This window comes from Pantherophis guttatus, chromosome 13 (genome assembly GCF_059756535.1).
Source record: "Pantherophis guttatus breed Tessera chromosome 13, ASM5975653v1, whole genome shotgun sequence".
NCBI classification, from domain to species: domain Eukaryota; kingdom Metazoa; phylum Chordata; class Lepidosauria; order Squamata; family Colubridae; genus Pantherophis; species Pantherophis guttatus.
This window is the reverse complement of record NC_142075.1, coordinates 2,821,689-2,848,553: the sequence shown is the minus strand read 5'-3', so window position 1 is coordinate 2,848,553 and position 26,865 is coordinate 2,821,689. Positions and strand designations below refer to the sequence as shown.

Below are 26,865 nucleotides of genomic sequence, written 5' to 3'. Positions count from 1 at the left end.
CCCTTTTCATTCACTCGCAGATTCCACTGACAGGCCTGGGCAGCTCAGTGGGAGGGATCTACCTGCCCTGTGTAAAAGCAGAACAATCCTCCCCTTTGGAGGCAGAGGGTAGATTTTCCCCACCACTAAATGCAGCAAAAACCTTGTATTGCTGCCCATGACTTTCTACAATGTGTTCCATGGGGAGGAGGCACCTTTGTGCCAACAGAGCCTTGAAAGGTTGCGGGTGTGTTGTGGTCACGCTGACCCATGGCTGTCAGGGGGCAAATTGCCTGTTTAAAGTGATGGTCATCACAAATACGGGTGCACCCTCCCCCCTCTCAGATCCCTCCCTTTTCCCACTTCCTTTTGCCTTGGGGAGCACAAGTGGGTGGACACATCTCAGCCCTAGGAGCCCCCCCTCCGACATCTTCGGTGGCAGCAGCAGCAGACTTTGCCGCCACCCAACCACTGCTAAAGTCTGGCCTTAAGGAGTCTCTCCCCATTTCTAATGGCCCAGAATCTTCTTTCCACACCCTCAGACACACCCTAAAAGCACCCTCATCCTGCTAAGTCAGTCATTCGGCACCTTCTCCCCAGCCCCATTCCTGGCCCCCTTGGTTGGTTCAGCCTCCGGTTTCCACCTAGACTAGAGGGATGTTTTGCCAGCCTCTTAGAGGAGCCCGGGTGACAGCCAAGAGCGAGAGCACCCTAAGTCCTCCCCACTGCCCAGGGAAGCCCTTTCCTCTGCCCCCACCCACCCAATTAGGCACTCACTGTTAATAGGCATGTTGGAGAGCGCCTTATATGCGGGCAAGTGGATCAGCGTGATGGAGAAGTTGGCCTTCATGGCAGGCTCATCAAAGCAAGGAAAAGCTTTGCGGGCATCAGCAGCCTGCATCTGGGTTGTAGCCACCAGCCTGGATAAAGACAGACCCCAGATGGTCAGTCGAGAGGCCCAAGAACCTTTCTATTAATCGCCCCTGCTCTTTCTGCTCGATCTGGGGCCTCTCAAGGAGGCACATATACAACCATGTTGTAAAACCCATTGATGGAACAGATCTCTGTGGGTCCTCTTCCTGTCCCCATACTCCCCACCACCATCTCTGTCCCTTCCACATACTTGGACTTCCCTTCTTCCATATAAGCACTGCGGTAGAAGCCGGCCAGATCATCTGCCAGTTCCCCAGTGAACTCAGCATGCAGTCGATAGGCCTTATCCTGCTGGAGTTTCTCTTTGAGTTTCACCACCAAGTACTCTGTCTTCTCCACTAGCCAAGTTCTTTCAATGGCAGGTGCAACGACATTAATTCCTGTCAGGGATGCAAGGAATGTCTCCTGCAGAGTGTAATTCAGCTTTTTGCTGTGGATGAGTATGAGGTCCGTAGGCTGCTTGCACTGGAACTCCACTGTGCTGTTGCCTTTGAAAATGTAGAAGTCTGGGCTGACCTCTTTCAGAAATGGCTGCAGAGAGATAGTGTAAAATGTGGGCATCAAAGTTTTGGGCAACCGCATGTGGTCCCAAGGTTCCAAAGGCTTGGTTGTGATAGTGCTGTTGGCACCGGCTGTGGTAGCTCTGGTGGTGCTGGCCGTGGTAGCTCTGGTGGTGCTGGCCGTGGTAGCTCTGGTGGTGCTGGCCGTGGTAGCTCTGGTGGCGCCGGCCGTGGTAGCTTGGACAGTGCCGGCTATAGTAGCGCCAGCCGTGATGGTGCTGCTTGGGCCCTGGTTGGCGAGTGCATTATCTGCCCGCTGCTTCTCCTGGGTGTAGACAACCGAGAGGGCGATGATGGTAGCCACGGCCCCCAGGCCAAGGACAATGCCTACGATCCCCAAAGACTTGCTGATGAAGAACCCTTTGGCCATGGCTGAGGAGAGACCAGAGAGGGGCTCGCACACAAAGGGATCTGCTAAGACGCTGCAGGTCCTTTATATATGTGTCGCCTCTGGAGATTTATTAGCGTGATGAAACATGTCAATTATTAAGCCAGGAATGGTGGGCAAAGGTCACTTCTGCTCTGTGGCCATCTTCTCTTATCTTGTGAGAGAGTTAATGGAGAACTGGATGCACCTTGATGTGGTTCCTGTGGAGAAAATCAACCCCAGTTTCAAAGGACCCCCAGGGCAACAGGGCCAGCTGCCTCCCACCTGCATTTGCACTTGGCCAAGTGCCCCTGAGGGGCAGGCCTGGGATTCAGGAGGAACTGCTGGCCCTGCGAGTACAGGATGGACTTGAGATTGGAGCCCAGCCGGTATGCCCACTACTGGGTGTACAAGGCAGACCTGGAATTTGCCAGCCTAGCCTCTGGAGGTCCGCCAAGACATTTTTGTCACCCTTCTCATTATTATTTTCATTTGTTTAAAAAGTATAGGGCCTTTTCTTGAAAATATTGTATTTATGTTAATAAATCAGTGGTTCTCAACATTTTCTTCACCATGGACCCCCCTTGAAATATCTTTTGTGGCCACGGATCATGGCCATGGGCCCCAAGATTTAATTCAAGATTTAAATCATTACATTTCTTCAAGCAGACCCCCTGTGATGACATTGTGGACTCCCCCAGGAGTCTGCAAACCACTGGTTGAGAACCACTGGTTTACATGATTCAATAAATAATAAAGATATAGCACTTAGCACTAGCACTTAGACTTCTGTACTGCTTCCCAGTGCTTTACAGCCCTCTCTAAACGGTTTACAGAGTCAGCATGTTGCCCCAACAATCTGGGTCCTCATTTTACCAACCTCAGAAGGATGGAAGGCCGAGTCAACCTTGAACCCCATCAGGATTGAATTCCTGGCAGTGGGCAGAGTCAGCCTGCAACGCTGCTTTCTAACCACTGTGCCACCATGGCTCATTCTATGTATACATCATTTTTTAAATATGGTAAATATCAATAAATATAATCCCTACAAACAAAAGCTCTTTTGGGGTCTTCCACAATTTTTAAAAGTGAGAAGGGATCTGGCAAGTAGAACATTTAAGAAATATTGTCCTAGGCTAACATCTCAGTTGTAAACTTAGAAACCATTTTTTTCCTCTGTTAATTAGAGAAACCTAACCCTTCAGAGTCGGTTTTCACAGATTTGTGACAATGTGATATCTCTAATAAAGTTATTTTTTGAGGAATTCACCTGCCTCAGAGTTTTGCTTGCTATAGGACTATTTCTTGGAACCCTGACCCCCCCCCTTTAAATGTGAGATTTCCCACCTAGAGTGTGTTCAAGTGTGCCAAATCCGGTATAGGTTGTATGCTGGAGATCCAGGCCAGCCAGTCCCTGGGTCTGGGCTTGAGAAAGGAAATCTTCTGCTTGTTCCATTGTGTAACATCAGTCAAATGACTTCCAGTGGCTGCATTTACCTTCTCCACGGGCCTTTCCCCCTGCTGAGCTGAGGTGCCCTCCACCCTCCTTGCCAACTGATTACTGCTGCCAGGATTGTCTCTAGCTACAGCTGTTGCCAAAGGATGCAGAGTGTGGTCAGAAAATCACAGCTGCTGGTCTTCAGCTGCAGGAAAATATCAGCTCATCCTAGCACAGGAGCAGGAATTGGTAGGATCTGGGTATAGGACTGCTCATCCCTCTACCAACTCTCCCTATTTGGTCATAATCTATGTATTTAGAACATTTATATGGCTGTTCAACTCACTCACAATGATTCCAGGTGGCTTACCAAAATAAAAGCCCGAATAGAAAACCCAAACCCACCCACCCCTTCCCCGTGATAACAAGCAAGCAAGCCATTTGATGGCCTCTGTATTGCCCTGGTCGCCAGGTTGTTTGGCAAAGCCAGGTCTTCAAGGCCTTTCGAAAGAGTGTCAAGGTGGAGGCCAATTTTATCTCTGCAGAGTTGATGTTCCAAAAGAGGGAGCCAGCACAGAGAAGGCCCCTCTTCTGAGTCCCACCAGAAGGACTTCCATGCAAGAGGAGATCCTAACATAGAATTCATAACAAGAATCTGCCTCTGTGCTATGATGGGTGGGGTGGGCGTAACTGGGAAAAGATGGGAAAACATGGTCCTTCAATCTTAGCCAATCTAAGTTGAATAAACTTTAAAAATAGTCATGGCCACTTAGGCAGCCAAGCAGCTCAAAGCAGGGCGGAGTGCTGGTCCTGTCATTTGAGGCTAATACCTATTTCAGTTTGTTGCACCTTTTCTCTGTGGGCCATTCTCACATCCTCCTAATGGTGGCACAAACATGCCCTGGCACTTGCTGTTTTGCATGGTGTGTCCTCATACCCTTGCCTCTAACTCATCCCCAATCGCACCACGGCAGCTCTGTCAGTTCCAAAGCTCATCTGTCACAGCCTTCTCCAAGGCAGGAGAGAGCCCAACCACAGTTACTGTATGCTGGTAGATTCTTTCTGATGCTTGGGGACTGAATCAGACCATCATGGAAGTCTAGAGCTGGAAAGGACACAAGACCAACCTTCGTAAACTGATCTGGAAAACCAAATCTGCCATTCCCAAGAGATAGGTCCTCTCTTGTGAGGAGGGGGTACTCACTGCCTCCATGGGCAGACTGTTCTTGCCCCAGAAAGTTTTTCTTACAATAAAATGAAATATGAATACTTGCAATGTATACTCATTTTTTTCTGTCCTAGTTTCTGTGGCTGTGAAAAGCAGTTAACATATCTTGGCTATCAGATCTTTGCTCAGTCTTCGTTTCTCTTGAATATCCCTAGTTCCAACCAGCCTATCTTCATAGACTCCATATCAGCTGCCTGATATGCTCATATTCAGCTGGTTGTCAATAACTATAAGTCCTGCTTCAATCTGAAGCTTCCAAATCATTAATCTCCCATTTTAATTTCTACATCTTTTCCTCCCTAAATAAAAAAGACTTTTCTCTATTAAAATACACCTTCTTCTTGTAATCTCAGACTTCCAACTTGTCCTGATTACACTGCAACCAACTCAGATGTTATGTCATCCACAAAACTAGTAATAGGTCATTAATAAAAATGTTGCATAATACTACCCCAAGAGAAATCCCCGTGAAAACCTACAAGCTCTCACTTTCCAACTTAATGTCACTCTCTGAATGTAATTAAGCAGCCAGTTGTGGACCCACCTTACTGTAGTGCCACCCTTTAATAGTCTGACAATGAGAATGTTTGGGTAACTTGTCAAAGGTAGATTATAATCAAAGCATTTCTCTTGTTCACCAGCGAACCTGTCAAAAAACGAAGATAAGATTTGATTCACCTGTCCTGTTTTTTTTAGAAAATCATGTTGACTCTCGGCACTCAGCACTGCTTTGAGATGCTGATTAAATGCTTGCTTTATTACCAGCAATCACCTCTTTCCCTAATGAGAAATCTCTAGGATCCTCCAGCTCAGTGGCTTCTTCCCAGCTCTCCAGAGACACAAACACACAGACACACACACATCTCGTGATCACTGGCAGAGGTCCTGGCAGCTTTTTAGGGCCTTCCAATTAGCTGGAGGGTCCTGCACCCCACCCCTGTTGTGTTCGTTTGCAGTCTGTCACTGAAACCACCAATTCCTTTGGACGCAAAGACAGAGGCAAAATCAGATAGAAGTTCCTCCATTATTATTTTCTTTTGTCATCTGTTCAGATTTCTCCTTCTGAAAGAAGCTGGGAGTCCACCAGCCCTTTTGTTGACACTTTTGGAGAAACCCCTCTCGATGTGTTTTGCCATTGTGATCTCTTACTTCGTTTCTGAGCTAAGGTTTTTTTTTTAAAGACTTTTCTTCCATTGATAGCAAGTACATTCTGGAATCTCAGTTCCTTTGTAAGCTGTCTGTTTAACTGCATTGACTTCTTTCAATGCCTCCCAGTTTTCTTCCCCACTGGACTGCATTCTCTGTAATACATTTTTTCAGAAATCCCAGCTGACTAAAACATTTTTGCCTTTAAAGATTTATTCCCACTTGAACACAACCATTTGAATGCATCTTATTACATCATTTTGCTGTATTTTCACTTGTGCATCATTTTATTGTTATTTCACTATTGTATGCTACTATACTGTTTCAAACTTTCAAGTTTCAAGAAACAATATTGACATCAATACCTGTGCAAATCCTGGAAAAGATAATCAAGTAGTGGGTTTGTGAACATCTAAACATCAATAAAGTGATTACTAGACATCAGCATGGGTTTATTAAAAACAGATCATATCATACATACCTTATTGCCTTCTTTGATATAGTGAGTAATTTAGTAGATCAGGGAAATGCTGTGGACATAGTTTACTTAGACTTCGGTAAGGCATTTGACAAAGTAGACCACAGCCTACTTCTTGGGATTGTGTGTAGGATAGACAGTATATCACCAGATGGATTTGCAATTGTCTGACCACCTGCACTCATCATACAGTCCTTAACAGAACTACATCTACATGGAGGGAAGCATGCAGTGGAGTACCTCAAGGTTCTGTCTTGGACCCAGTACTCTTCAGCATCTTTATAAAAGATTTAGATGAAAAGTTGGAAGGAGAACTGATCACATTTGCAACTGACACCAAACTGGGGGAATTGCTAACATAGGCTGAAGACTTGGGCATAGGGCCTATCCAACAAGATGCAGTTCAGTGGTCAAAAAATTAAAGCTTTACACTTAGGCAAGAAAAACCCATGTGCAGATATAGAATAAATGGTACTTGGCTCAACAGCAGTAACTACAAGAGGGATCTTGGAAACTTAATGGATAACCACTTAAATGTGAGCCAGAAGTGTGCTGCAGCTGCCAAAAAAGCCAACACAGTCCTAGGCTGCATTAACAGAGGGATAGCATCAAGATCACAAAAAGCGATAGTACCACTCTGTACTATCACTTTCTGTACTGTACTCTGCACTAGTGAGGCCACATTTGGAATATTGTGTCCAGTTCTGGATTGAAGACATCCAAGGTCCTTTTCAACCCTATGACTCTATGATTCTAAGCCTTGGTGTTACATTTTATGTGCTCTCCCAGTGTTTTGGGGAAGCATCAGCAGAGAGGTGGCCAATGGGACTGATCAGAGCCTGGAGGGAAGGGTCACCTCTTCATCCACCTGAAAAACCACAAAACACCTCTGAAGCCCTTCCCATGACCCACAGCACCTTGGATGGTGAAGTGCATGAAACTTCAATGTCTTGTAATTGTCCTGGGATGGTGTCAGAATAAGGATGAAAATGCTACTTCAACAGCAGCATGTACGTGCTGTATGTTGTGGGGTCTCGGTTCAGAGGGCTTGGGGGGCTTTGAATCAGTCTTGATTCCTGGCGCCTGCAAGGCAAGATTGAAGAGGGGGTTTGTCCTGGCCTCCTCCTTCCTGGCCCAATGTCACCCAGCTGCTTCATGCCCAAGGGAGGACTAGAACTCACAATCTCCAGGTTTCTAGCCTAATGCCTTAACTCCTACATTAAAGTGGCTTTCTTTGTGTGAATTTACTAAGATTTATATGCCCCTCTGATCTGTGGAAATTCAGTGTGGCTTACAAAGCTGTTCCAGTAAGTGGATTAAAAGCAGTACATTAAAACAACCACAAAATCCTAATATAAATAAAACAAAAATGAAGTTGCAATGTAGTCTATGCCAAAGGAATAAACAAAAATAGCAGATCGTACAGTACACAAAGTGCTTGGGAGAGGCAAGTCCTAATGATGCTTCGGAATGTGAACACGAAGGAAAAGCAGTCGGGGGTGACTGGGAATGCTCTTTGAAAGAAGGCTACTGCCTCTGATCACGAGGACTCAGGGAGAGCCCACAGAAACAGGGAGCAAACCCCACACTCCCTCCCACCATGTTGGGGAAGGAAACCTCTGCAAGTCCTGAGAGCACCCAGGATTCCACAATAAAACCCCTCCTAATATTGCCTCCCCGCCAGCATTCCCCAATCGGGATCGGTTGCCAACTGCTCCAGAGGGCTGAAAAGAACTCCACGGAGGGATGCCTTTTAGTACAATTTGGTAGTCAGAGAAGCAGTTCCCACACTACCGATTTTTGCCAGCAGAGACAAACAAGGCTCTCCTCCTACAAGGTCTCTATAGCTCCGTTTTTCTTGAATTTTGGAGAAGGTTGTGAAAGTAAAAAAAAAATGCAGTCACTTCTATGAATTCCAGGTCCAACTGAACTGGGATCACAGGCTGTGGTTTTCCTCCCTCTGTTGTGTCATTCTAGTCAAATCACTGACAGGGCTGCAACTGAAGCCAAAAGCAATTCCATTTCAACAAATGGCCTCTGCTGAAGCCAATTGTATACATTTTAAATATCAAGTCAGGATTTACACCCAAGCACTTCGTTTGGGGGTGGGAGGTTGTCTGTAAAACACTACAGAGGTAATTTTTGAGCCAGCGGTGGGAGATTGAGTGTTCCCAGCAGAGCCAAGCTGTTCAGCTACTCTCAATCTCTGCATGATCTGTGTGACACACACGTGTGAGGGAAGGTTTCTAGCAAGGGATGAGCTGCACTGCATAAGAACCAGGAAGAACATTTTTAGAAAATGACTGACTTGGCTTTTCCAAAGGACTTTAAATTAAAATCAGAGGGGAGGAAAGCAACATTTTAGAACTTAATCCCAAACATAAACCCAAGACAATGAACCAAGTGTAAGAAAGAAGGGGACCTCAGATACAAAACAGAAGAAACAGGAAGCAAATGTAGGGCCATTCAAAAAGGACTCAGATGCCTAAATACTAACATTTGAAGTATGAGGAACAAACAGAGTGACCTTCAAGGCCTAGTAGATGAGGGCAAGTACAGGCTATTACCAAAACTTGATGGGATGAAACCCATGACTGGAACATACAGCTAGAGAAATTTAAATTGTTCAGAAGAAACAGACCTAAAAAAAGAGGAAATGGAGTTGCATTTTTTTTTTAATTTTATTTATATTCTCCGGAGACTCAGGGCGGCTTACAATGCGTTAAGCAATAGCCTTCATACTTTTGTATATTTATACAAAGTCAGTTTATTGCCCCCACAAACTGGGTCCTCAATTTACCTACCTTAGAAAGGATGGAAGGCTGAGTCTGGTGAGATTTGAACTTGCAGTAATTGCAGGCAGCAGATGTAAGTGGATGTTAATAACAGTGCTTTAGTCTGCTGAGCCACCAGAGCTCTTCACCAGAGCATTGCATAAACCAGTGGAATACTAAATTGCATTAACAGAGGGATACAATCAAGATCAAGAGAGATACTACTACCACTATATAAAGCCCTAGTAAGACCACACTACTAGGTGAGTAGTACTAGATGAGTCCTGCATCCAGTTTTGGTCACCACACTATAAAAAAGATGTTGAGATTCCAGAAAAAGTGCAGAGAAGAGCAACCAGGATGATTAGGGGACTGGAGGCTAAAACATACAATGAACGGTTGCAGGAACTGGCCATGGCTAGTCTAGTGAAGAGAAGGACCAGGGGAGACAGGATAGCAGTCTTCCAATACTTAAGGGGCTGCCATAGAGAGGAGGGGGTCAACCTGTTTTCCAAAGCACTTGAAGGACAGACAAGGAACAATGGAAGGAAACTGACCAAGGAGAGATTCAACCTGGAAATAAGGAGACATTTTCTGACAGTGAGAACTATCAACCAATGGAACAGAAGTTGCCATCAGCAGTTGTGGGAGCTTCATCACTGCAGGCTTTCAAGAAGAGACTGGACTGCCATCTGTCAGAAATGGTGTAGGATCTCCTGCTTGGGCAGAGGATTGGACTAGATGATCTACAAGGTCCCTTCCAACTCTGTTAATCTGTTATATGTAAGAAATAACTACACCTCTACAGAAATGCAAAAAAACCAACAACCCCAAAATAAAGAAAGGATGAAAGCCTTCTTGAACGCATTTGGGTTAAAATCAAAGGAAAAGGAAATGACATGGCAGGGGTGAAATGCTTCAGGTTCAGGCGATCCGGTAGCAAAAATCCCTGCCCCCCCCTCCCCATCCCCAGCTGAGTCGCCCGATCATCAGAGGCTTTTTTTTAACTTTTAAAAGCATTTTTTCTTCTGCCGAAAAAATGCTTTTAAAAGTAAAAAAAAAAGCCTCTGATGATCGAGCAGCTCAGCTGGGATTGTCAGAGGCTTTTAAAAGCATTTTTTTCTGCAACCTCTGGCCGAAGACATTGTAGAAAAAAAATGCCTTTAAAAGTAAAAAAAAAAAAAAAAAGTTGGCCATGCCCACCCAGTCACATTACCCCCCACCAAGCCACGCCCACAGAACCAATAGTAACAAATTTTACATTTCACCACTGTGACATGGACATTGGTGTGTACTACAAGCAGAGATGTGATTTTTTTGCTTATCATTTAGCTAAGGTGTGCAGGAAGCATACTACAATAATAATGGGGGACTTTAACTACTCAGACATCAACTGAGAGAGAAACTCTGCAATACTGCAGAGATAATACTGCTTTATACTGCACTGGGGAGACCCCACTTGGAATATTGCATCCAGAGCTGGTCATCATGATACAAAAAAAGAGAAGAGCCAAAAAGATAATAAAGGGTCTGGAAGCTAAAACACAATAAACAGTTGAGGGAACTAAGTTTATCTAGTATAATGAAGAGTGGACCTAGGGGGTGATATGATAGCAGTTTCCCAGTACTTGAGGGGCTCTCACAGACAAGAGAAGGTTGGCCTATTCTCCAAAGCAATGGTCACCAACCGGTGGTCCGCAAGAAAATTTTGGTGGTCCACAGAGAAATCCTTTGCATTTTTTTTTTTTTTTTTTTTATTGAAAAGGTTTTCAAATACAAATTTTTCCCCCTTTTTCCCCCCCTCCCCCCCCTCCCTAACCCCCCCTCCCCACCCTTCCCCCCCTGTGACTTCTTCGTAACAAAAAAAAACCCTAATTCATAACAGATTACTTACTCCCTCCTCAAAATACTGACCTTTACTTACTAAAAATATTATAAATCCCCCTTTATCCATACATTTCAGAAAAGAAGAAGAGAAAAAAAAACAAAACAAAAAAAAACAAACACATTATACTATAACTATTATAAAATAACTCTAATTTAGCATAATAGTGTTTTATATCTATGCATTATTGCAACAATTCAAAACCACCTTCCACTTTAAAACTATACAATAAGTCCTACTTTAATAACATTTCAAAGCGGGCTCCCCATAAAATCTAATTTAACATTTATTCCACTCTATCCATTTCCTCCACTCCCCTAAATGTATCACTTAAAAATCCCTTTTCTTAAACTAATCAGTCTGTAGCTAGCTTATTCACCCACTGTCTTACAAATTTACCATACACAACAATTCTTGATATCTTTAATTCACTGCCCACACTACTTAAAAATATATATATATATATATTCCATTATATCTAAATAAAAAAAGAAAAGACAATAACTTTAAATTTATAGTCCATATAATATCTTCTTGAAGTCTTTCCACTGGATTGTTAAAACCAACATCCATAATAGGGTGACATAGCTTGCGGATGCAACAGTTTATTCAAGATCTCCAATCATATCTGCCCCCATCAGTAGTAAACATCTTCTTATATATATAAAAGTAAAAACAACCACCCGAGTGACATTATAATTGTATTCCATATAATAATAATTGTGGGTTTCATCAGGATTATTAATTTCCATCATCGTATTGGGTAACAACCCGATCTTCTGCATGTCCCAATGTGATTCTCTTGCCTTATAATTCAAGATAATTATAATATATTTATCAACACAAAAAGAAGTTTCAAAATAGATAATTCAAAACCATCAATTTGAGGCTCTTTCCATGTCCCAAAATTACGGCAATGCAGAGATCTGCCACTATCCTCAGGATGATATTGACCAATATGTCGCCTCCTCTATGTTTTCACATAATCATTCATATTTTAAAATCACTGGCTTCACTGTTGCTTGGGTTAGAAATTTCTATTTTTGTACAACCTATTTCTTTTTTTGTTTTCTTTTTTTTGTGGGTTTGACCTCCATCCTAATTTTTTGTGTCTCGCATTTCTTTTTTATCCCTTGTATATCCTCTAATTGGTTTCCATGCTTGTCCTTGCCTTGATAAGTCATCACATTAAAATCAGATGGCACTTCTCTCAAATTTGTAGATAATCCAGCTGGGGTATCCGATAAATCCAAAGGCAATTTATCTGGTACAGTCTCTGTCTTTAGTTCCAGCTCCTTCTGCTTATCCTGTATTATATCTGAAGACGTTAAATTCATTTTCAACCTATTTTGATAAAATTCTTCCGCCCTTTCAACAGTATTTAACTGGTATCTTCCTCCTTGATATCTCAATATAATACCAACTGGGACGTCCCACCGGAATTGAATATTTCTCCTTTTTAACTCAGACACCAGAAAGCCAAATTTCTTCCTTTCCATTAGTATCTTAGGTGGGAGTTCCTTGTAAATCCAAATCTTTCTTCCATACAATTGCAAATTAGAATCCTCCACAGAGGATTCCTCCTCCATTTCTCCACAGAGAAATCCTTTGCATTTTTCATATTGCACTTCAGCGGGCGCTCCTCGAGAGACAACAGTTTGCAGGGGGCTGATCTAGCATCCGGGCTGGCTACAAGAGAAACATGCATTCTCAGCCGTATTTGAGATTTCTAACTGCAATGGACAGCAAAGCTAGGATTGACCCCAGCCACTTTTCTCCGCTAACCAAGCGGTCAAGCTAACTGCCTGAAGGACTCCATCCTGTCCCTGGGAGTCAAGGCACTGAAGTGTGAGTGGCATGGGAAACTTCAGCCCGGCTCCTCGAGAGACAAGTTTGCAGGGAGCCGATCTAGCATCCACAATGGACAGCAAAGCTAGGGCTGACTCCGGCTGCTTCTCTCTGTTGTAGTGCTTCCTGGACACGGTTTACTGCTCTGAGCCCCAAGTGGCAGGAACCGAGGGCTGCCTTGGCGCCACCAGCTGGCACAAATATACCGCGCCAAAGGCAGAATGCTGATGCCGCACAAATGCAAGTAGCGCTTTGCTCCTGCACCTTCCAAGCCATTGCCACCGCTGCTTCAGCCCCCCCCCCTTGCAACAGCACCATTACCTCATACCGGCTGGTGAGGCTGCACTGCTTTTTACACATTGCACCACCTGCAAAGTTGCACACTGCACGTGCCACCCCCTATGGCAGAGATTTCCAGCCCCACCATGGGCCAGTCCCATATTCTAGAGCTGAAGTAGTCACAGAACTGGCCCATTAGTTATCCCAGAGCAGCTCCTCCACCGGGTTGCAGTGGCCTGCCGAGGAGCAGGCAGCTCCCCTGCAAGCCGATGCACCTGGGTGGAAGAGCTGCTTCAGGATGACCAAAGGGCCAGTCCTGTGACTACTACAGCTCTGGAATATGGGACTGACTTTCCCACCAACATCTGCAAGCCACCATCAGTTTGCCCGTCTTCGTTTTCCTTCACTCAGATTGACCAAGCTTCTTGAGAGAAGGAACACAAAAGAGGTTTCCAGGCTGTGTGCCTAGACCAGGCGCTTTCTCTCTGGCCTCCCACCCGGAGGCCTCGCAGAAGCAGATAGGTAGGCCCAAAAGGAGGCTGAGCCTCCCCCCCCCCAGTGGTCTGTGGGATTTAAAATTATGAATTTGGTGGCCCCTGAGGTCCAAAAGGTTGGAGACCCCTGCTCCAAAGCAGCTGAGGGCAGGACAAGAAGCAACGGGTGAAAGATTATCAAAGGGAGATCTAGAAGCTGAGTAATGGCAGCTGAACTTCTTTTCTTTCTTGGTTTGAAACATTTCACAGCTTATCCAAGTACAATCAAAGAGAGATCTAATTTAGAATGTCCTGTCAGTGAGAAAAATTAATCAGTGGAATGGCTTGATTTCAGAAATTGTGGGTGCTCCATCACTAGAGGTTTTCAAGAAAAGATTGGACAGCCATTTGTTCAGAACGGTATAAGGTCTCCTGCTCAAGCAAAGGGTTGAGCAAAAGCGCTTCTACATCCCTTCCATCCTTGTTATTCTATGTTCTATCTCCTCTCCCCCTTCATGATAAGAACTCAGTTGTGGGCGTTACATCATCTTCTTCTAAATAAGTTCCCTAAAAAGGAGAGGATAGAATCGTGAGAGTAGTTTCCAAAATTGCTGGCATGACACATGAAATCTTAACAAAGTTGTTCTTTGTCCTAAACCTCCTGGTCCTCTCTTTGGCCCAATTGTGACACTCCTCTTAGAAGACCAGGTCTGCATCCTGGTGTCCTCTTTGGTCAGGCAGAGGTGCAAAGTGCAGCTGCCTAAGAGCTGGTTCAGGTATTGACTCAGTGGCAGTGATGGCAGTTTAGGAGTTCTGGTTCACCAAAGAAGCCATGTCAAAAGCATGAAAGCTTTGTTTTGCCTCAGTAGCGTAACAACCTGTTTGACCTATTTTCATTCAGCTAAGTTGACACAAGAGGCTGAGCTCATCACAAACAACAGGTTGATTCAAGTTAACCACCACCAAGTTTACACAGGCAGAGATTTGGAAAATGAGAGCAAAGTTATCCTCTGCAACATCTACATGAGGTTGCTGGGTGAGGTTATTCACTGGCATGGGATCAGGTATCATCAACATGCAGAGGATGCCCCGTTGCATATCTGCTTTTGAGAAGGCTGTGACCTCTCGATGGGACAGCACAAGCTCAGGCTGAACAACACTTGAGTGGTGTGGATTCACAGCCCTCCCCCATTTCTGAGGACCTTTCAACTTCTCTCCTTGATGTACTTCCCCAGATGCAACAGACATGTAATTTGGGGCTGATCCCAAAGTCTAGATTGAAGAGCAGATGGCATCTGTGGCCAGACTGTGCACTAAGGACACATTTCCCTGGTTTGGGAGGTACTACTCAAGGCTATTCATGGTTGGCCTATTGCAATACACCCTACAGGGACAAGTTTTGAAGACCATTCAGAGGGTCCAGAGTATGGCGGCACAAGCAGTTCTGGGTGGGTTTACCTGGATAACATGACTGCTCTGTAAACTACACTGGCTGCTAGTAAGCTTTCGGGTGCTAATTCCCTTTAATGCTTTTTCTGGCTCAGACCCATTTATATAAACGATTGCCTCTCTCCAGTTATGTTGGCCTGTCCTATTCAATCTTGCACAGTGCACATTCCATCCTTAAAATACTTCATTTTGTGGGACTCAGAGAGCTGCATTCTGCTAGCTGCAGCTGCCTTGTGGGAGAGGTGAATCCTGGAGTCTACATGGCCCCAAAGCAGTTTCATTTAGGAAAGCCCTTAAAATGTAGGTCTGTCAATAAGACAGAATTGCTCTATGACTCCACACTGATACTAATATGGATACATTCAACTCTTGTTTGTGTTTCTTTCTCTGACACAGTAATATATATTCATTTGTTGTTATTTTTTTTGCTCTTGTTTCTATTGTTCTATTGCTCTATGTTGCCTAGAGCCACTTGTTGATTGAGGCAGCATAGAATTCAACCTATAGAACTCATATGGAGGAAGGGTAAAGAATCTGTGAAAAACATGGATTGAGGTGTCACTGGAAGGCAGGACAAGAAGCAATGGGTGGAATCTAATCAAAGACAGAAGCAAGCTAGAACCAAGGAGAAATTTCCTGACAATGGGAATAATTAACCAGTGAACAGCTTCCCTCCAGAAGTTGTAGGTGCTCCAACACTGGAGGTTTTCAAGAAGAGGCTGGACAGCCATTTGTCCAGAATGGGATAGTCTCCTGCTTGTGCAAGGGGTTGGGCTAGAAGACCTTATTCTGTCCTGTTTGTTCAGCATCCTGAGTCTCCTGCCTGGCAGGGAATGGGAAAGGGCTGCCCTTTGCCTCCTAGGCTGGACTCTCCTGCCCATTCCCTCTTTCTTCAGCATCTTCCCTGACTCTCTTTGAAGCTGCACAGATGGTGAGAACTTACAGCTTGAGAAGATTTTGCTCTCTGCTCTGCTTCTTTCAGGCACTCTCTGAGGTTAGGGGGCTAAATAGTATAAGCACTTGCCACACTTCAGATACTGCACTTTTGTAATATTTCTATTCTGTTCTATAAGAAACAATACTTGATCTTTTTCAAAATCATCCACTAAGTTTTCAGTAGTAAATAACAAACAGAAAAGATTGTGGTGCCTCCCTTAAAGAAGACAGTAGGGCCTCCTCGCATGGGTATTGTATTTATTTATTTGTCAAGCATGTATTTTATGACAGATACAAGTGTAAACATAATTATACAGACATGAGAAGGATACTAATAAAAGAAAACATTAGGACAGGGACGGTAGGCACACTGGTGCACTTATGCACGCCCCTTACAGACCTCTTAGGAATGGGGTGAGGTCTACAGTAGACAGTCTAAGGTTAAAGTTTTGGGGATTTGGGGAAGAAACCACAGAGTCAGGTAGTGCATTCCAGGTGTTGACAACTCTGTTACTGAAGTTGTATTTTCTGCAGTCTAGTTTGAATCAGTTTACCACGAGTTTGTATCTACTGTGTGCTTTTGTATTGTTTTGATTGAAACTGAAGTATTCATTGGCTGGTATGACATTGTAGCAGATGATTTTATGTACTATGCTTAGGTCAGACTGAAGATGGTGAAATTCTAAGTTGTCTAAGCCCAAAATTTCAACTCTGGTGGCATAAGATATTTTGTTGTGAACAGAGGAGTGGAGGACTCTTCTTGCGAAATATCTTGGACTTGTTCGGTTGTATTAATGTCCAATATACAGTGTGGGTTCCAGACAGATGAGCTGTATTCAAGAATTGGTCTGGCAAAAGTTTTGTATGCCCTAGTTTGCAGTTCAATATTACCAGAGAAGAAGCTATGCAAGATTAGGTTAACAACTCTTAATGCTTTTTTAGCAATGCTGTTACAGTGAGCTCTGGCACTTAGATCATTTGAGATGAGTACTCCAAGGTCTTTGACAGAGTGAGGATCATCTGTTAGGTTGTATCCGTCCAGCTTGTATTTTGTGCTCTGATTATTATTATTTTTTTGCCAATGTGTAAGACAGAGCATTTGTTGGTTGAGATTGGGAGTTGCCAATTGTTTGACCATTCTGACACATACAAAAAGACCTCTTTTTGTAGAGTAGCAGCATTGTCAGTGGTATTGAATAGTTTTACATCATCCGCAAAGAGAACACAGTTGCTTATAATATGATCGCAAAGGTCATTTATATAAAGTATAAAGTGTGGGTCCTAAAACGCTGCCTTGGGGGACACCGCTATTAACAGGTGCAGGGTTAGATAAGGCGTTCCCTATTTTGACTACTTGCTGCCTGTTTGATAGGAATGCAGCTATCCACTTATGTAGGAGTCCGAAAATGCCCTATGATTTTACTTTTAGAAATAGCTTGTTGTGTACTACTGAATCGAAGGCTTTACAGAAGTCTATATAAATTCTTCTATATAAAGAAGTCATAAAGTGAATGTTGTGGTTATAAAGCAAGTCATTCTTATGATTGTTTTTTTGTGAGACATCAGTGTAAAAGTCTGGAAACTGGAAAAAAGTCATTAAGTCACAGTCATGTGACCACGGAATGGTGCAATCTGCCATAAAAGTAAGCCAGTTGCCAAGTGCCCAAAATGCAGTCATGTTTTTTTTTTTTGCTTTAATTTATATGCCGCCCTTCTCCGGAGACTCAGGGCGGCTTACAATGCGTTAAGCAACAGCCTTCATACTTTTGTATATTTATACAAAGTCAGTTTATTGCCCCCACAATCTGAGTCCTCATTTCACCCACCTTTGAAAGGATGGAAGGCTGAGTCAACCTTGAGCCTGGTGAGATTTGAACTTGCAGTAATTGGAAGCAGCAGTTGTTAATAACAATGCTTTAGTCCACTGTACTACAGGCTCTTATTGTGACCCAATCATAAGGAAGTTGGAGGGGGATCTGTCATAACTTCAGACTATCACTAAATAAGTCACTAAGTGAGAGTGAGAACAATCAACTGATGGAACAGAAGTTGCCTTCAGAAGTTGTGAGAGCTTCGTAACTGGAAGCTTTCAAGAAGAGACTGGACTGCCATCTGTCAGAAATGGAGTAGGGTCTCCTGCGGGGTTGGATTAGATGACCTACAAGATCCCTTCCAACTTTACAGTATTTATATACCACCAACCTAACTAAAGTTTACAAAAATATGGATATTCTCCTATTTGCCCATCCCAGTAATATTCCTTCTATTTAAAATCATTTCAACATTTTCAAAATGAAAATGTTTCAGAATGGTTGCATCTGATGTCCTTTTCCACATTTTAGAACTTAATCCCAAACATAAACCCAAGACAATGAACCAAGTGTAAGAAAGAAGGGGACCTCAGATACAAAACAGAAGAAACAGGAAGCAAATGTAGGGCCATTCAAAAAGGACTCAGATGCCTAAATACTAACATTTGAAGTATGAGGAACAGAGTGACCTTCAAGGCCTAGTAGATGAGGGCAAGTACAGGCTATTACCAAAACTTGATGGGATGAAACCCATGACTGGAACATACAGCTAGAGAAATTTAAATTGTTCAGAAGAAACAGACCTAAAAAAAGAGGAAATGGAGTTGCATTGCATAAGGCATTGCAGAAGACCTGCAAACTCATGCAGGGGAGTGAGCAACCTCTGTATCTCTCTTCTCTGAGAGTTTAAAGGAAGCTGGATCGTGTACATCACAGGTGTCCAACTTGGCAACTTTAAGATGTGTGGATTTAATTCCCAGAATTCAGCTACCAACCATGCTGCCTGGGGAATTCTGGGAATTGATGTCAACAGGTCTTACAGTTGCCAAGGTTGAAGACTCTACATCCTTCTGGCAGACTGGGAGAAACAGTGAAATGACCCTCTTGGGCAGAAGGAGGCAGTGAAAGTCAGCTCAGGGATGATGTCCAGTCGGAGGGCAGGTCTAGGAGCCCTTAAGCAGATGGAAGTACTTACAAGGAGCCAGACAGAAGTCACCAAAACATCTGTGCTTTTCTTGAGGCCTGTGTTGGGGTGGAGAATACCAAAAAATGGCCAGGAAGAGGAAGCAGGAAGTCCTATTCCTCCCTCGCTGGAGGAATCTGTAGGGAGGAGGCTCTTTTGCTAAGGCCCCGAGAGTGGTCTGGAGCAGGGTCTTCTATGCGGAAGAGGCCCCCGGGGTTGTTTGAGTGCTTAAACACCAGAGGCTGAAGGGAAAGAGCCCTTTGGAACAAAGAGCCAGAAGCTGCTGGGCGACCTTCCCCCAGAGGGAAGAGATCTAAGACATGAAGCTGCCTTCTTCTCTTAAAAGAGAAGATGATCCTAGGATGAATGCAGTTATCCAAGGGTGATAAATATATTCAAGTATCTGGAGCTGAATCCCTTCACTTTCCTCAGGAGGGCAAATACAAATTAAAATTTGTAGATAATTCCCATTTTCTAACAGCATTGCAAGCATTTTTATTTTCCTTCTCCTTCTTCAACCTCTCTGAAACAGAAGTGACACTGCTATCTTCTACCCAGTAGGGAAACATTTGCATTCATACTTTGCAATCACAATAATTTGAAATCTGCAGGGATTTCCACCCAAAAACCCCAAAATATTTCGAGCATGCACAGAATGATGGATAGTGCAATTGCCATTGCAGGACTGTTCTGTTAGGCATGCTTGCATGGTTCCTGTGCCTGGTGAAAGAAATGCCCTCTTGGGTAAGAAATGTGTTTCTGAAATTGCTCTGCACTAATAAGGCACTTCGATATCAGCAATGTGCAATGCAGCATTTTAATGACTTCTTGTGACACAGAACAGCTACCTCAGAGTGTACTGCGGGAGACAGTGTGGGGCTGCAAGCCTATATGCGCACTCCTGTGGAAGGTTTTACTTGGTGATGCCGGTAATGTATGTATTTGCTGCTCCAACTAGTTCTGCGTCTGTACTTATGCTGTGCCCATTTTCTTAAATTCAACCATCCACTTTCAGTAAAGATATTCAGTATTGCCCTATGTCTCTGGCGGAGCTGAAATAGCCACTGTGAACTGTGGACAGAGATAAGTGAAGAATTATAATTGGACTTGGCAAGAATGCAAAGGCTGGTTTGGGAAATTATTCTAAGAGCGCTGTAAAGTTGCAGTTTCAGTAATATGTACAATGTAGCGGACCTCTGTACCTGCTCTGGAGGCCCATGGGGAACTAAGCTATGGGGATGGGGGTCCAAACCTCAACCACATCTTAAAACACAATCAACAGCCATTGTTTGTGTCTGATTTAACAGCTGCTGTGATGTTGCTGCAGCAGAAGAGGCCAATGCCACATTAGCCAGGCCCTGGTGGAAGGGGGTGAGATTCAATACTCTCAGGGTGGTTTCATGGGGACGACGAGAGCTGTGCCCCATTCTTTGTTCCACATGTATCTTTGCATAGGCCCGAAAGATCCTTTCTTGGCACAGCTTGCACTGCACACTTCCCTATGTAGCCCCTCCTTTTCTTCCTCCCCCAGAGAAGGGAAGCCATGGGTGTGTGTGTACCATGAACGGCTCCCCTCCATTCCCAGGTTATGACTGTTGCTTCATCCACTGCTGGAAACACAGTAAATGCTTCAAAATCTCTTTCAATGCTTCCAGAGGCAAGTGTGGCTGAAGCAATCAACCGGAAAGATCTTTCTGACTTGAACCTCCTCGTAGAAGCCAGAAGAGGAAGCCAGGAGGTGCATCCTGAGCTCCGAGAAATCTCTAGTGTTGATTCCAGCTCACCTCCTGCGACTGTGGCCAGTCCAGGGTCTGAATTGGCTCTTCTGAGAAATCACGAGTGGTGCCAAGTGTTAGCTAAGGAGCGGCCCTTTGGCCCCTCCTTGGACCTTGAATATATAACAACGGAGGTTTTTTTGCTTTCCGACTGGGGAAATTGCTCCTGAGCAGGAAAAGCAGCCAAAGCTAATGGCCTCTTCTTGCGAGCAGGCTCGGCCAGGCCATTCAGCAAGGCCAGCTGGGGATCCTCACCTCCATCACCTGCAAAGAACCCCCTTTCACCGACTGCCCCCCCCCACAGCCCTCACTTGGCCGCTCTTCCTGGTGCACAGAATGCTTTGGGCGAGGCAAGCAAACACCCTGGCTACCCTCAGGCAATTTTAATCCACAAAGTGGCAGCTGAAACTATGAAATATGATCTCAGCCATGGGGTAAGCCAACCTTCGTGTGGCAAGCAGAGAATCAAATATGCCTTTCCTCGTCTTGCTGGAGCAAAACTAAAAATATTTATAATACCATACAGCTCAGAAAAGAAGTATAATTGGACAACAATTTGTCTGAGATGATATGAGGGCAACCAGAAGACTCCAAGGTCCCTTCCAATCTTTTATTCTATTATTCTAACAAATAGCAGAGAATATTGAAAAGAATGAGATGGATGCTGTGTTTGTTTTTCATGTTCTTTTTTCCTCCCAGCCTTAATGTTTCTATAAGTTTAAATGAGTTATCCATTCATTCAGCAGAAATGCAGCCAATGACCTGGAAAAGCTTCTGCTGCTGGGAGGGGCAAACAGCTGTTTTGTTTGTTTTACCCTGACTGCATCTTCCTTTGTCTCCCAGGGTGGGTTTCTCAGAGGAAGGGAGCCACGTTGCTTCCTCTTTTGGCCCAGAGCTTCAGAGTGCTGCCCAGTTCCTCCTGGCAATTTCTCACCCAGCAGACCACTGCCCACTTCCCCAAGGTACCCTTTCCAGAGAAGCCCCAATGCATCCCGCCTAGGGGCTTCTTTCCCAAGAAGCTCCTAGGGACCCCTTGCCCTTCTTCTCCTGGCTGGGAAAGGCTGATCCCAGCCAGGAGTTTGGTTGGCAGCATGCCAGAGTGTGAAGGCAGGGCGGAGGGGCAGAAAGCAAAAGCAAAGCTTGAAGTGGACCCTTTTCCAGGCAGCAGCAGAAATGTTTTTCTGAGGCCCCCAGTCAACCTCAGAAGCAACTCTTCTAGAGAATGAGTCCTGATCATCAGTCTGGAAACAGCCACTTCACCCGTGCTGTGCCCAAGTAAGGATGCCAGAGATCAGGATGGTGCCCTTGGCAACAATGAGAGCCACTTGCACAGATCTGAAGCTCCTGAGAAGATATTTTAGGCCCCCTTGAAGGGAACTCTCTCTGGGTGGGTCTTTTTTCCTTCCTTCTTTCTTTCTTTTCTTCTTTTGCCTGTGTGCCTTTGAGTCAGTCTCAACTCCTGAACTTCCTGGCAAGTTCTTGGCAAGTTTTTGGCTTTCCATTGCTTGCTTTCCAGGACTGGAAGATTGTGACTGGCTTTGTGCCTCAGGACTAGAACTCAGTCTTCCAATTTCTAGCCTGTTACCTAACATCATGCTAGCTCTCATTAAAGCTGCCTAGTTGTTTTCTTCTGTTCAGTCACGTCCAATTCTCAGAAACTGCCTAGTCTTTCTTGGTGAGGTTTTTCAGAAGTGATGTCATTGACCGCTTCCTACGGCTGAGAGTGAATGACTGGCCCAAGTGTCTTCATCACCGCCCCACCCTGGTCCCCCCACTTGCCTGAGCCAGTTTCCTTCAGAAAATCATTTATTTTTATGGCCGTTTTTATGATGGCGTTTTCTTGGCTTTGGTGTGCAAAGTATCTTTCAAAGTGGTGTTCCTATCTGCTTATGAAATGCTGTTGGCACGAACAGAGTAGAAATTAGCTCCCGGCATTATCAGTTTGGTGAAAATGATTAGATAAGATTATGAAAGGAACACACTGATAACAAGGAGGGGTTGGGAGGTTGATTAATGAAAGAACGAAGTGTCGAGGAGGCAGAGGGCACTTCTGTGCGGCGATGGGCAGAAAGAAATGCTGACTTCTCCCTTTCGAGAATTGCCTCCGAGGCCCACTCCCACCCTCCTGCAGAAAGAGGAAAGGCCGCGAAGGCTCCAACCGGCCAGCAGGATCGGAGAGCAAAATCGCGAAGCTTCTTATTCACCCCTTTCCTGATCAGAGAGGAAGCCCAGCCGCCTCAGGCCCGGAGTGGGCAGGGAGGGGCCAGCTGGAAGAAGGTCCCGGCGACAACCCTCCCCCACGCACAGCCCCCAGCGCTCCCCAAAGCCTCCGAGCTGCAGGCATCCTGGAAAGTCCCCTGGCTGCACCGAGGGGGGCAGGGGGTTCCAGCTCCTACAACACACCCACACACACGGGGTGAGGGAGGGAGAAACCGCGCAGCAGGGAAGGAGGCTGAAAGTCGGCAGCGGCCCTTGAGAAAGCCTCGGCAGGATCGAATGAGGCAACATTCTTTCCTGTCAGCCGCCTTGAGTTGCCACCAGCGAATAGGCGGGAAGAGACACCTTCCAAATCAATAAAGAGAGCGGGGGGGGGGGACGACCCGCGAGGGGAGTCGGACGCCTCCTCGGCCTCCCAGTCGGATTTGGGGCAGAGTCGCCGCCTTTTCCCCGCAGCCTCCGGGCCGGCGCCGGCTCCCCGGGAAAAGCCACGCGGGACGCTCCCGGCCGAGCATCGCGGCTTCTCCTCGGCCCCGCCCGCGAGGTGGGGGAGGCAGCCACGCCCACCCGCGGCCCCCGGCCCACAGCCGCGCCCCCGGAGGGGCCAAGGGAGGCGGCGGCGGGTCACCGCGGCTGCTCGGACCGCCCGCCACGCCGGGATCCGGGTGGCCCTGCTCGCCCGACGGGGCCGGCTGATCCCTTCGCCGCCCTCCGCGCCTTCCTCGGCCGGCCGCGCGCGCCGACTCACCTGCTTGCCCCATGGCCGGCCTGCGCGCCGACGGGGGCCCGGAGCCGCTCGCCCTCGCCTCGGCTGGCTGGCAAGCAGGACGGGGCCTGGGCGGGGGTCTCGGCGTGAGGGGCCCGAGCCGTGGCCGGCTGCTGCGTCACCTCGCGGGGCGGGCTGGCCTCTGGCGGGGACTCCGGCCCGGCCGGACGCCGCTGAGCCAGACTGGGCCCGCCTCCCGTCAGCGGCCAGGCCGCCACATCTGGAAAGCATCTGCGGCCGCCCCGCCGCCCTTGGGAGGGAGACCGGCCGGCTGCTTGCCAGGGGCGCGGGGGGGGGGGGGGGCGGCCCGCGCTTCTCCACCGAAGGGCCGCGGAGAAAAGGCTTCGGGCCCCGCCTGGACGGTCGCAAAGAGCGACTGGCTGGCTAGGATTGAATGCGGGTTACTCTGTCCAGCCAGCCCTTCATCGCTCTAATGTTGGAGTTTGGCTCCGTCGCTGTCAGCGGTTTGTCACCCTCGCCCAGACCCCTTACAGCCGGGGGGGGGGCTCGAGGAGCCCCACGGGAACACTGGGAGTGGTCTCCCCCTGAAGTGCCAGCAGAGGCCACCAATAGAGCCTGAACCCGGATCCAAAGGGATCTATGAGAGCCTCCTTCCCTTGGGGGTCTTGTGCAAATGCAAAGCCTGGGTCGGAACCGGACCCAGGACCCTCCGTGTGGGAACACAACCTTGGAAGCAGCAGGAGGTGGACGGGGGGGGGGGGGAGAGCAGGGCCTTTTCAAAAAGTGGGTCGGGTTTCGTCTTCCTCCAGATGTTCATACTTCATCTACTTGCTTACAAGATTTATGTTCTGCCTTTGGGATATTTCTTAAGTTTTGGCAACTCCCAAGGACTGCAGTTGTTTGAGCCAAAGGCAGAGGAACTACCGATGATTTAGAGGTTCCCACCTAAGGCTGAGCAGAGCCTCTGAGCTGCAGGTGAGGGGCCCGCTCAGACTCAGCCTTCAGGGCATAAGGAGAGCAGGCATCTGAAACCAAGGCAACTGGGAGTGGGGCCAGACCTCTGCAGGCTCTGCCTGCCTGCCTGCCTGCCAGTGGAGAGTGGAAGAGGCTGGGATTCCTAGTGGTTCAAGGGCCCAACCCTAAAAGATCCTTCCACCCAGGAGGATGGTCCACATAACCCCACACCCCACCGTCATTGAAGACCATTGGAGCACAAGAAGCCAGAGCCTGGAATTCAAACACACTGCCAGAGTTGCACCCAGAAAGCAGCTCCACACACAAGCACCCCAACAGGCTGTTCTGGGGACCTTCTCTTGAAAGTGGCTGCACATGCTGGAGAGAAGCTGCCCTGCCTCCAAGTGCCTTCAGGTGGAACTGGTAAAAGCGATCAGTTGCCCGGTTCTCCCCCACTCCCCCGAGGTGGCACTGCCATTTTCCTGCCTGGCACAGTCTGGCCCCTGGGAACAGATGGGCAAAGGCCACCCTGCTGTGTCCTCAAGGTGAGGGATGATGGGAAGAGTCAGTTGCCCAGCAACGCTGAGAATTGCTGTGCTGCCAGATCATTTTATGGGCTCTCCAGAGGGGGCTCTGCACTCTTCCCTCAGAGTAAGCTGGCTGTGGAGTAAAACTGAGCAGCTGCCTCCTACTCCTTGCAGAAGGTGGCAGTTTTATTCTGCAAAACCATGGTTCCTAGAGCCAGCTGTGCTACGCTGCCTTCACCCACCAACAGTTGATGCATTCAGAGAACCCATCCTAAGCCCGAACAAGCCCCCCTCCCTGGCCCTTGGTGATGTGCCAGGAGCTCAGCACAGTGGAAGATTGCAAAGGTCTCACTCAGCAGCTGCTAAACTGACTGCCCTTTCCTTTGGAGCCCCCCCCCCATCCTGCTCCTCCCAATAGTACATTTTCAAAACAGGAGGTCTGACAGCCAAAGTCCCACCTGAGCCTTCAGGGTTCCTGGAAGACCTCAGTCAGAGGGCAAACCGGACTTACCTGATGGAGGAGACAATCCCATCTGCCTTCCCTGTGTCCTTCGGTCCCAAATGCTCCTGGCACAGAGTGCCTTGCGGGTGCAGCCCTGGGCTGGCTCAACTGGTTTGGGCACTCATGTTGTGGCTTTAAGAAAAGGATGATAATCAAGGAAACATGAAGTGGCCGATTGCTAAATCTCCTTCCCCTCCCTCCCTCCCTCCCTCCTGCCACTCCTCCAGGGATATTCGAGGATTTCCCCATTACAGGAATTGGCCTTCTCTGACTTCTGGATGGCAGTGATGGCAGCTGGGGGCCATTGGGTCTACTGGGGCGCTTTTCCTGGGCTCCAGCATAGCCTTCCAGGGAGGAATCAGCTGGCCTGCTGCTGAAAGTCCTCAGTGGAGGAAATGGTAACGACATTGAAGAAATACCTCCTAAAGCAGTGGTCCCCAACCTTGCCGGCTTTGTGGACTGGTGGGAGGGGAAATGGTTTCATATGAGTGGCAGGTGCCCGTGCTTGCATGTTTTTTACAACAGCAGAATTTCAGAACACAAGTTTATGACTTTCAAATCAATTAAAATGCCACAGCATAAGGTAAGATACTATGCCATTTCCACATTAATATACAGCTTACAGCAACATTTTTTGGATACTTTGCAAAAAAGCCATCTCATTGGCAATATAAATATTACTTAGCACCCATCTTCCTAAAAGATTCTTCCAGCCAAAGCTACACAATAAAACAATGAAGAATGACCCAACAAATATAAACAATGCTTCTAAATACAGGCTACAGGCCAGAATCCAAGTTAAACTGAATACCAGGAAGATCCTGGCAGTTGGATCATTTTCATATTTTGCTTTTTTTTCTAGCTGGAATAACTCGTCACATATAGTAACTTTAAAATCCTGTTGTTGCAAAGTATCCAATGTCAAGAGCAAATATTTTCACGCCAATTTCAATCCAGCCCCTTTACTCTGAATGCAGTTTGGCTACACATTCCCTCCACCCTTCAGAATAAAGAGCATTTTATTTGGCCTGAAGGAGCCGCAACTTGTCTCAGCACAGAATTGCTGGAGGGCAAAGGGTAAAATCTATAAATTTACTTCATTTGAGACCCACCTTTCTCAGCCACAAAGGAGCAACACCCTGTTTTCCCCACACAAGTTGGGTGATTGTGTTGCTGAAACAAAAACCCGGAACTGGTGCTTACAGGCTGATTGGGCACAACTGGGTTCCAGCTTGAAGACTGCCGGGGCAAGGAGCCAGGAACCTGGGCTGTGATGTGATCATCTGGAATCCATTGGCATCCTCTTGTTTTAGAAGAGTTTGTTTCAGGGGGTTCAGATCTGCAGTTCTCCCCCAGATTCTTAAGCTTCCACATGTCTGACTTGTGGATAAAAGGA

The 26,865-nt window shown here is 46.5% G+C and overlaps 1 protein-coding gene across 4 annotated transcripts in view; it reads right to left on the bottom strand.

Moving 5' to 3' along the window:
* Window positions 1–25,623, bottom strand: part of ANPEP (alanyl aminopeptidase, membrane) — a 37,380-nt gene extending 11,757 nt beyond the window's left edge. Inside the window, exons 1-4 of one of the 4 annotated variants that reach the window (XM_060694726.2) lie at window positions 23,508–24,224; window positions 5,050–5,151; window positions 1,103–2,060; window positions 757–899 (exon numbers count right to left, since the gene is read on the bottom strand). In XM_060694726.2, coding sequence (XP_060550709.2) covers window positions 757–899; window positions 1,103–1,842 — 883 coding nt within the window. In that variant the 5' untranslated portion in view covers window positions 1,843–2,060; window positions 5,050–5,151; window positions 23,508–24,224. Of the gene's footprint in view, window positions 1–756; window positions 900–1,102; window positions 2,061–5,049; window positions 5,158–23,507; window positions 24,225–25,478 lie in introns of those variants that run through there. The other 3 variants (XM_034435538.3, XM_034435537.3, XM_034435536.3) reach the window with 3 other exon arrangements.
* Window positions 25,624–26,865: the final 1,242 nt, after the last annotated feature.